The sequence below is a fragment of the Sciurus carolinensis genome, chromosome 8 (assembly GCF_902686445.1).
Source record: "Sciurus carolinensis chromosome 8, mSciCar1.2, whole genome shotgun sequence".
Classification (NCBI taxonomy): Eukaryota; Metazoa; Chordata; class Mammalia; order Rodentia; family Sciuridae; genus Sciurus; species Sciurus carolinensis.
The window spans coordinates 36,085,658-36,096,816 of record NC_062220.1 but is presented as its reverse complement, the minus strand read 5'-3'; the positions used below and the strand labels follow the sequence as shown (position 1 = coordinate 36,096,816).

General features: G+C 38.0%; 1 protein-coding gene across 1 annotated transcript in view; it reads left to right on the top strand.

Annotated features, from left to right (window-relative positions):
- Positions 1–210: 210 nt before the first annotated feature.
- Capza2 (capping actin protein of muscle Z-line subunit alpha 2) overlaps positions 211–11,159 on the top strand; it is a 40,698-nt gene continuing 29,749 nt past the window's right edge. Inside the window, exon 1 of the mRNA XM_047560386.1 lies at positions 211–405. Within this exon, the coding sequence (XP_047416342.1) occupies positions 367–405 (39 nt within the window). The 5' untranslated portion in view covers positions 211–366. The remainder of the gene's footprint in view (positions 406–11,159) is intronic.

Genomic DNA, 11,159 nt, shown 5'->3' with positions numbered 1-11,159 from the left:
ACATATCAGCTGGCAGAGTTCAGGCCTTGGTGGGAACATAATCAAGGGCTCAGAATGTACTCGTCACAGACTGGGTCCATCTGGTCATCAGTGGAGAGAGAACCCTACTCCTGATGCTCAGGAGCTGCAGCAGGCGGGTAGCAGACGCCGCCCCCTCCTGGCCTCCGAGGCGCCGCGCACGCGCACCGCACAGCCGCGCCGTCCCCGAAGGCCGGGCGGTGGAGGCGGGGCTCCCTGGGCGCGTGCGCGGCGGCCTGGGCGACGGGCCCCTCCCTTGGCGGGGGCGCGCGGCGCGGAGGACCACACGGAAAGGGGGAAGTCAGGTGGCCGCTGCCGCCGCCGCCACGGTTTGTCGCCAGAAGGAAGATGGCGGATCTGGAGGAGCAGTTGTCTGATGAGGAGAAGGTAAGAGCTGCGGGGGCGGCGGAGCGGATCCGGTGAAGCCAGCGGCGCCGCGGCATGTGGGCCCGGAGTCTGGTCGCCAGAGAAGGGCACTGGCCGTCGGGCTGTGCGCTCGGTGCCCTTCCTCCCCCCTCGTCGCGCCCGAGTGCCTGCCCCTGTCAGTCACCCGAGGCCCCGCGCGGGGGCAGGTCTCTTTCAGGCCTGCTAGCTCCTCTCCTTGTAGGGTGTGTGCTCCGAAAATAGGAAGCGGGAGCGAGCGGGCGGCCGCGGGCCTGCGCGGCGGGCGGGGGCGGGGGCGCGGGCGGCGGCCGCAGGGACCCTCTCCCGCCCCGGGTCCTGCGCTGGAGACTGGGGACCGCAGAGGGGCCGTGACCTGGCCCGGAGCGGCCCAAGGGCAGTGCTCAGCCCGGCGGCCTGGCCTGGGAGTGTGGCCCGGGCGAGGGGGAAAATCGCTTAAGAAGCAGACCTTCACTTCTGCCGCCGCCTTCCCCTCCCCAAAAAGAAGTGCTTCCTTTCCTGATTCTCTAGGGTGTTTCCTTTTGCGTGGAGGTCTCTACCTCTCCCCACCCCCAACACGGCCGCCTTTTTTTTTTTTTCTTTTTTGGCTTTTGCTGTAAGCTTTGCAGCTCCCATGTTCCCTGGAAGGCATTAGTTGTTCACGTAGAGACCCCCCGCCCCCCACCACCAATAGCTGTTTTCTGCCCAGGATGGCAGCTGCCCCCCTGGGGGCCGATTTGGTAGCAGCACTCGGTCTTACAGGACTTCTAAAGAGGGGAGATGGTGCAGTTCTTTTTACTGTATGTTAGATGAAGTGACAGCATTGGAACCAGATAAGCGACTCAAGTTCTGAGACATTTAAAATTAGAAATCTTACTATTGAAGTAGTTCTCTCTTATTTGCCGGTTTCCTTTGACAACTTTGAAGGTTCCATTCCCGGGAGGTGGATAGGATGGAATTCTGCAGATTTTGAGTATTTCCTGAAAAGGACCTTGACGTTTTTTCAGACTTAGAAGTAACTGACTTATGAACATGGTAATTACAGTTTTGGAAATGTCCAAACTCTTAATATAACAGTGCTTCATGTTTTAAGTTCGGAAACAGTATACAGTCATGTAGGAAACATATACAGTTATTATGGTGGTAGGAAATGCCAGTGTACGCCTAAGGATATTTTCAGTTGGAGTCCTCTGTTTTTATATTCTGTATTCTTGCACCTAAATGTAAAGTTCTGTTTCCTCCCTGATGTAAACGTGTAGAAGTCGTGCCTCATCTTCATTTTTGGAAGTCTGTCTTTTTTTTTTTTTTTTTTTTTTTTCCTTCTGTGCTCCATGATTCTCTATAATCCACAGACTCAGCAGGTAGATAGATCCCTATGTCCCCAAGTCGCTTGGCAGTATTCACATATGTAATATTGGTAAAGAGCCACAAGTTGATAGCTGAAAATGTACATGAGTGGGCACACACATACACATACTAAAAAGTTTTAAAAAGAGAGTGTCATTTTTTCCCCCTAAGGTTTTTAAGTGCTTATTAGTAACTCAAGTGTCAGAGACCTGAGGAGGGTGTATTCAGCATGGGGGTTAATATAGATCTGCGTGTTGAGGCCTAAAATAAGTTTTTTTCAAAATGAGATAAGATTCTGTATTATCTGGCACTTAAGGCACTAAGATTCATGAAGAGGGGTGTCCTTAAGTTTTTCTACTAATATAATGTTCTATGAACAAATGAATGAAAATTCTAAATTGAATTATTTTTCTTTGAAGTTTTATAAGAATATAGATATTTGACATAGATTTTATCACTATATTCTCTAATTTAAGAAAAACACTAAGTTTGGGTTAAATTCAAGTAACCAGTAAAGTGAAATTTTAACATTCTTGTCGCTTTTGTTATCTGGGTATTTAATCTTTTGGGAAGAGGATGTTAGGTTTAGGATCAGAAATGGAGAAGATTTAGAGGTGATATTTTTGAACTAATACTTAAATTGTGTTACTCTTCATGCCATCTTGTTTGTAATTTTAAAAAAATAAACTTTTGAAATTTCCATTATAGATTACAGATGTAAGGAAAGAAGCTGTTAAGATGTGTGTGGTACCATCATGTATATGCCTGGCTCAGTTAGACAGATACATTTGTTACTTAACTTTTTAAAATCAGGTTTCAGAAACTTTTAAGTAATTCACCCAAGGACACCTAGCTAGTAAGTGGCAGAGATGAAATTTAAACCCAAATTTGTCTGCATCTAAGGTTCTTGTTCTTATGACATGCTTCCTTAAGCAACGTTGATTTTAGAATTATTCTGGGTTTATATGTTGGTTTTTAATTTGTTGACAGCTTATTTGGAAAAAAAAACAGTTCTTTTTTTAAATAAAATTTTAAAATACTTTACATTAGTGTGCTAGTTTATTGTTGTTTAATACATTTAAGTGTTTTATGCTACTAATATAGTTCCATGTATGCCCTATGGTGGAAAGTATTTTAGGAATTAACCTAGAATAATAGCTTGGCTTTTTAAAATGACATGCAATGCTTTTTGAGGATAACCACTATGAAATTTAACAAACTTTTCTCCTTTGGACACTGGATTAATAGGAAATAACTTTAGCTGAAGAAGCACAATGAAGTTCTTTAAAGCCATTAATTTGTTGTAGTATGTCCCACAGATTTTTTTTTTACATTATAATAAAAACTCTAGGCCAAAAGCAATTCACATTTTCCATTTTTGAGTCAGTCATATTGTAGGGTAAAGCATTTTTGTGAATTTGAAATAAAATGAAATTTTGGTATAAGGCTCAAATGAAAAGAACCATTCCCAGACTTTCCAGAAGGTAGACAGTTATTGATGGGAAAGATATTCCTTTTTTTTTTTTTTTTTTCTTCCTTTCCCTATCCACTTCCCCCAAATAATTCACTCCCATAGCTTCAACTATTATACCTTTGCAAAGGGTACTTAGCCCTAGCTCTAACTCCTCTCCTGAGCACTGGTCTCACATTTTTATGTGCTGGTCATGTTCACAGGAGATGGTTAACTAGATGTTTTGAAATGGAGCATACCTAAAAATAAATTATACCCTTCCTTCTTTTTTCCTCTGCTCAATGGAAAGCAGAAATCTATCTCTTCCTAATCATTTTTCTCTTTATTTCTTTATTTCTATTGTTCCAATCATCTAGAACTTTAAATTTCAGCCTTATTTTAACTTTTTGTTTGTCTTATACTTTATAATCTGCATTTTGTCACTTCATTGTAAAAAACATGTCTTATGCAAATCATTTCTTGCTTGAAAAGTTACTTCATTTGGTTTAATACTTGGTTTACTACCTATCAGTTGACCAGATTATTAACTTGTTTGGTGACAATACTCCATTGTGCACACAGAATGGAAATTGATTGCACCTGTTCTGTGACAATATGACTACAGTAAAGGAAGAAATAAAGGAGGAAAAGGGGAGTTAGACATGTGTCACATCTTTACTTTCCTTTCTCTTATATTTGCTATTGTTAGGTTTTTAATTACAGTTTCTATACTAAACCCCTAAGCTAACTGTATTTAAACTGTACTTTAATATATTGATTCTCTCAAAATTTTAGTGGATAGATCCTCCATTCCTTTACCAGAAAGCTCAATTCTTGAAATAGTATTAATGGCTTTGTATTCCATTCTAATCTCAATTGTTCTGACATTCTCAATACATACTGTTATTTAATCATGCAATGAATTCAGAGACCTACACACTGGTCCATTTGTAGCAGCTTGGGTAAATTATTTAATTGTCAGCCTGTTTCCTCTGAAATTTGAGGGCATAATAATAATAAATGCCTTCTCCATTAAACTGTACTTATAAATGTTTCCTGGCGTGTTGGAAGCGCATTAATAAGTGGTAGATGTTTTCCTCTGATCCTGACTTCTCATTCCCTTTGAATGTTGGTCCTGCTCCCAGCTCTGTCCCCTGTTTTTGAAAGATGAACATTTCGCTCAACCCTCAGGATTTAGCTTAGGTCACATGGCCCATTTAATCTCTTTTCTGAACTCTATAACACATCATTACTGTTAAATACAATTTTACGTAATAGTTGTCTTTTTTCCCCTTTTCTTAAGTACAGAAATAATGTCATCTTTAGCATCTCTCATTATTTAGCATGTAAAGTAGAATGGTTCAATGAGTAAGTAAATGAATAAAGAAACCATGGATTTCATAGAATTAAGAGTGAAGGAGCTAGGCGTAGTGGCACATGCCTGTAATCCCAGTGGCAAGAGGATCACAAGTTCAAAGCCAGCCTCAGCAATTTATCAAGGTCTTAAGTAATTTAGCAAGAACCTGTCTCAAAATTTAAAAAAAAAAAAAAAAAAGGTAACGAAACTGGAGATGTAGCTCAGTGGTAAAGCATCCCTGGTTCAGCCCTACTACCAGAAAGGGGGAGGGGGGAGATGGTAAATTTTATTCAAAAGTGGTAATAGTATATAATGGTTTTCAAAGGAAAAATCTTTGTACCTAAATTTTTCCTTCCTACATAGTGCTATAGAATTTAAAGATTTAAAGAAATTCCTGGTGCTCTTTGAGATACAGGTGATATTGGCCAGGATTCAAATGATAAATATTCTTTATAGGAAGTTGATATACTTTTCCTTCACTATACAAATACAACTGTCTTCAGAAACTTGGTGTTTGTAAAAACAATATAGGCTGCCTTTATATTTCATCATAATTAATGTAAAATTAGTAGTATTCCTATTAACCAAAAAGTAAACTCAACCATGTGCTATTAATTTAGAATGTATTTATTCATAATTTCCTTCTGTAGAAGAATTTTTATTTCACCAGTTCCTACTGTAGACAGGAACTTGATGGCAACCATAACATTAGTGAATTTTTCAGATTTTGTACATTAAGGCAAATTCATAGTACATTTCAGTGCATTTGGGAATCATTTTTACATCAAATAAAGATTAACTCCATAGATGGGATATTGCATTTTAGTGTAATAATGCAGATATAAAAATGCTTGGAGCAGAATGCAAACTAATTAAGATTGAAAAACCCCATAGCAAAACCTGATCTAGGTTTTTTAGTCTTGTCCCAAAAGCCTAATCAGTTCCCTAAAGTAATAATTTATTGCAGGAGAATTATCCATATCAAAGAAAATAAGATCTTCATTTTCTAAAGACCACTTTTCCAAAAGTTTCCAAAAATACCATAGAGCCTGGCATAGTGGTGCATATGTATAATCCTACCTACTTGAGAGGCTGAGGCAAGAGAATCACAACTTCAAGGTTAGCCTGGGCAATGTAGAGAGACCCTGTCTCAAAAATAAAAAGGGGCAGTGGTAGAGTGCTTGCCTAGCAATCAAGAAGCCCTAGTTTTAATCCCCAATACTGGGAAGTGGGGGGACCAATAAAAACAACATTCATAGATTTGGTGTATAAAAGTTTCAAAGATTTTATATTGAATGTTAGATGAAAAATCTTTACATTCTTGCTCATGACATTTCCAACTATGAATTTAATGACTGAGAACTTTTGTTGCACATTTTAGTTCACAGTGTTTCTGTTGAAAAATCAGTGGAAATAACTTACCTCCACATTCATTTATTTACCAAATACAGGTTGAATGTCCCTTATTAGTAATGCCTAGGACCTCAAGTGGTTCAGATTTCAGTTTTTTTGGATTTTGGTATACTGCATGTATATAATGAGATATCTTGGGGATGGAACCCAAATCTAAACATGAAATTCATGTGTGTTTTATATACATCTTATACACATAACCTGAAGGTAATGTTATTTCAATTTTTAATTTTGTGCTTGAAATAGAATTTCATGGTGTGGAATCTTACTTGTGGCATGTCTAAGTTCACATTTTTGAGCATTTCAGTTTCAGACTTTTGGGTTAGAATTCGACATGACCTGACTTTGAGGAATCAGAGGAGAAGGGAGACCAAAAGGGTAAGAGTGGCCCTTGAAGTAGAAATGTTGCATATTCAGCATAAGAGTAGGTGCTCATGTCAGAATTTGCGGAGAGACTTTCAAGAAGGAGCAGTGCCCAGAAAGACTATGAGATTGAAAAAAGCCTTTGGAATTAAGAGGAGACAAGAAACAAATTTTATCCACTCCATGCCAGGAACTTTAGCAAATATGCTCTTAATTGTCAGAATAACCTTGTTTTTTCCACATTATGGATGGGAAAACTGGTATAGATAAGACCTACTCTGTAAGTGGTGGACTAAGGGACATCAGTGGCATTCAAGAGAATAGTTTTACCAGGCTTTGGAGTAAGGAAGGAGAAAACCCAAACCAGGGTCTATAAATGAAAAGTATGTTTGTTTTCCCTCTTTCAGAAGTGACCTCTCATAGTTGTCTGCATTGTAAACTACTCACCCTTATGTACCCAGACCCAAAGACTTCCCAGGTCTTCTTTTGTATCCAGACCTGTCTCTGCTCCCTTAGCAGTTTGTACATACCTTTGTTAGACCATTTAGTGATTATAATAGACTTAACCCATGTTTTTATTTCCTGTGTTCTTCAAAGGTAGGCCCTGTGTCTTACTCATCTCTGTAATTCCAATATAGTTCCTAGCATATGTTAGATTAGATATTTTCAATTCTGGCTGCACAGTGAATCAACTGGAGATTTTATCTACAAACATAGACACACAGGCTCCATTCAGGGGTGAGGCTATAAGTGTATTTTTTTGTAAAAAAAAAAAAATGACAATGATTTCCCAGATGACTTGACTATTTGGATATGCAATGTGGGGTTGAGTCACACTGTATTAGGTGCTCAATAAATGTTGACTAAAGTACAAATTATTCTTGAAAAATTTGGGTAGTGAAACAAAGAGAAAGACTGGGTTTTATTACTTTGTTTTCCTATCTCATTTTAAGGATTTTTTTTTTTAAAGACTGAAAATTTAGGGGTGTCTCCTCCCTGAGGGAAATGATTCAAAGGAGAGAAAAAAATTGAAGAAAAGAATAATTTATATAATCTTTTTTTTCTCATTTCAGCCTACTTTCTAAATGTTTTAAATAAGTGATGAAACATCTTTAAAGAAGAATTGATGTTGAATTCAATAGATGACCTAGATTTAGGTTAAGTGCTGTGGGCTCTGTTTTTAATTACCATTCAAAAAGAATTATAATGGAAAATTCGTTAAGGAAAACTTACAAGACACATTACCACTCTTAAGTTTACTCATATTAAAATAGATTAGTCCATAACATATACATGCAGTAGCAATCACTTGGTCATAAACTCTTTAAATAGCAAAAGTTCAAAAAAGTTTTTTTCTATTCTTAGTTTACTTGTAACTCAACAAGGCATAGGCAATTTTTAGAGTTGTGGGAAACAACTTCAAATAATTCTGAGAATAGTTGAAGTGGAAAAATGCATAATAGCTCCTTTAACTTTACTACCAGTTTGTAAGGCAGTAAATGTCCTTTTAGTGTGACATTCCTTGAGAACCAAGTGAAAACTGTGATTTCTTTCTCTGTAAGACCAAACACCTCAAATTTTCCGTATATAATCCCTTATAGGGTATGAGTGCAGTATCTGGTCTCCCATCAGAATCACCTAGGGAGATTTTTCAAAGTATAGATTTTTAGATCCTAGTTCTGGGAGATTGATTTGGTAGGTTTGGAATGGAGCTTGGGAATGTGTTTTTTTCCTAAAGCTTTCCAGGTGACTCTGACAGGCATCCTTATTTGGGAAATTCCTACCCTAATGTCTCCTTCCTTGATCACAGGAGATAACTGTGTGTAATGATGTCCAACATGTGGACATTACAGAACTTTGTAGGTAGCATTCTCAGATAAAATACAATACCTGGCTGCATTCAAATTTAAGATATACCTTCATTTTTAGTATACGTATTTCCCATGTAGTATACCTTCGAACTGATGGAGAGTACAAGGCTGTTTGCCTCCAAATTTAATGGTTTCAGATAGCTTTTTTTTTTTGTGATATATATATATATCACATATATATATATGTGGTCGTCTGCATTTATTGTCATTTTGTTTTGTTTTGGGTACTGGGGATAAAACCCATGGGTGCTTTACCACTGAGCTATATATATCTCCCTTCCCTTTTGATTTTTTATTTTGATACAGTGTCTCACTGAGTTGCTGAGGCTTGCCTCAAACTTGCAATCTTCCTGCCTCAGCCTCCAGAGTTGCTGGAATTACAGGCATGTGCCACTCACTGCTCTCAACTGTATTCTCTGATTTTTGTACTTTCATCTTTTCCTCTTTTTTAAATTAAAAAAAAAAAAATTGTTGGTTTTTTTTTTTTTTTTTAAGACAGCTTTCTATATAGCCACTTTGATGAGGATTCCATTTCCTGCTAAGGAGAGTGACAGCAGTTTATTAATAACATACACTTAAAAAAGCTCAGTAGAAGGGGACACAGAACTATGCTGGGTCACATAGGCGTTGCACTTGGAAAGAGTGAAAAAATGGGCTGTGGGAAGCACACTTTGTAGTAGCAAGATGGTGGAGTGACCCCTGGTTCCCAAGGGAGGTTTTGATTGGTTTGAGTAATTCACTGGACCGGCAGAAGCCAGCTCCTGAGGGATAAGCAGGAACTTTGTCTGTTCCCTGTGATAAGGAGCTTGTTTGGCTTAGGGAACTTATCTGTGGAAGCAGAGCAAAAAGGGGAACTTGCTATTCAAGACATATAAAGGGTCTTAATTTTAGGCCCTAGACCATAGGTCTCAGTAATACTCTTATCAAAAGTATCACCAATATTACTATAAAAATGATATATTGAGATGTTTTTAATATTCCTTTTCTTTATGACCATTTTTTCTGATAATTTGCAAAGGTTAAGATATTTTGCTGCTGTGTGCAGTTTTATCACAGTAGATAAAAGGTGACCACATCATATACATGAAGTGGTATGGAGGTGTGAGAAACAAGAGACCTTGTCTGAGAAACTGGTAAGGTTCTCCTACTGTGTATACGTGGGAAAGAGTGGATAGATTGTAGGAGCTAGAAAATGGCAGAAAGAAAAAAGAGGCAATAGTTATTGTTCAAGTGCTTACTCTGTGTTAAGTACTTTTCTAAGTATGTTATTTCATTTTCTGTAAGACAGGAAATAGTTTTGTTTGATTAAGGTATACATGTAGTAGGCAGTGGAGCAGCTGTAGTTTGAACCCATGTAGTCTTACTTAAGAGCTTGTACTGTTAACAGATTTTATAGCTTTGGAAGAGCCTTGTATGTACAAAGGACATCATCTTGCTGGCAGTGGGGAACCATTGAATGATTTTTAAGCAGGGGAAGGAGCATCAGACTTTGCATTAAAAAAATATCAGTCTGTAGGGAAAGTGGAAAGTGAATTTCAGAGAAGTATGAGAAGAGAGTGGCTGAATGTGAATGGAATGGAGTGAGAAAAGGGAATTGGATTTGACAAGCAAGAAATATTCATTGATTGACTGTGGGAGAGAGGGGGAAATGTGCAGTGATTTTTAGGTGGTGTCAGTAATTTCAAGAACAGAAAGGACTAGATTTGGGTGAACCATGTAAGATATCTTTGAGGTACTTGGAATGAAGATTTCTAATTGTTAAATTATAGTTAGGAAGATGGATCTTGGTCCTGAGAGACTGCAAAAGGAGATACAGATTTGAGAGCTATCCTGTGGTGGTAATATAAGCAATGGAAACAAGTGAGATTACCCAAAAATTTGTCCCCAGCCTGTCTTCTGAATCATCATAAAAAAGTTTTGTGTTGAGAGGCAGCTATGTAAAAATCCCTGGACTTTATCTGAAGACTTCATGTAAATCCCAATTGTGGATCACTGTTTCCACTTCCATAAATTAATAATAATAATAATAGCTATGTCAAAGATTACTTGTAGGTAATTTTTTAATCTAACAGAACCAGGTTTTTTTTTTTTTTTAATTAAGAAGTAATGATGCATTTCATCTCCGTTAGTTTACCTCTTTAAAAATTGGAGACCCTAGGTTCAGTTAATAAAATTGAGGTTTTTGAAGTTAAAAAAATTAAAATTTTGCTTTGATTTAGATAAAAATCTAAATTTTAGTTGCACATAGTTACCATGTAGCTAGGAGTTCAGCTTTTTCTACTGTGTTTGACGAGAAAACACTGGTCACTGGTGTTTGAGGTGAGCAGGTCAAGTGGAAGGGAAAGGAATATTGGTATATGGGAAGTGAAAACCCTGCAAACTTTGTAGAAGCATGGACGTAAGCTACACCCGTGTCACTGTAGGGCACAAAGAAGCTAACATGCAACTGAATTTACTATCTACTACTTTTACTGACAACAGTAGTAGCTAATTTTATTTATTCATGCAAGGTCATGTAGCTAATGAGTAGTAGAGTTGAAAACCCATCCCGGTCAGTCTGATTCCAGGGATCCTACTCTAAACCATTATGCTATGATGCTGCTTTATAATCAGTATAAGGGTTTGTACTTTGCAATGTAGGTTTTTTGAAAATGAACAGTCTGCATACAGAATTCCAGTAGCCATAACTCTAAGAAGGTTCATTTCATTGAAATACTGTTTTTTGCAACACATGGTCACTAACTACTAACTGCTGAATATGGGACAGAAGCAACAGGGGACCTGTCTCCAAGGGAGCTTGTGTTTTGAGAGTTTGCTATTTGCAAGGCACCAGACTAAACCCTGAGATATGACACTGTATTCTCCCTCTCTGGATTTCTTTTTCTTCCCAGACTAAATCATTGATAAACTCTGAGGAATCTGGAAGCAGAAAGACCAGAAAATTAGCCAATTTTTAAAA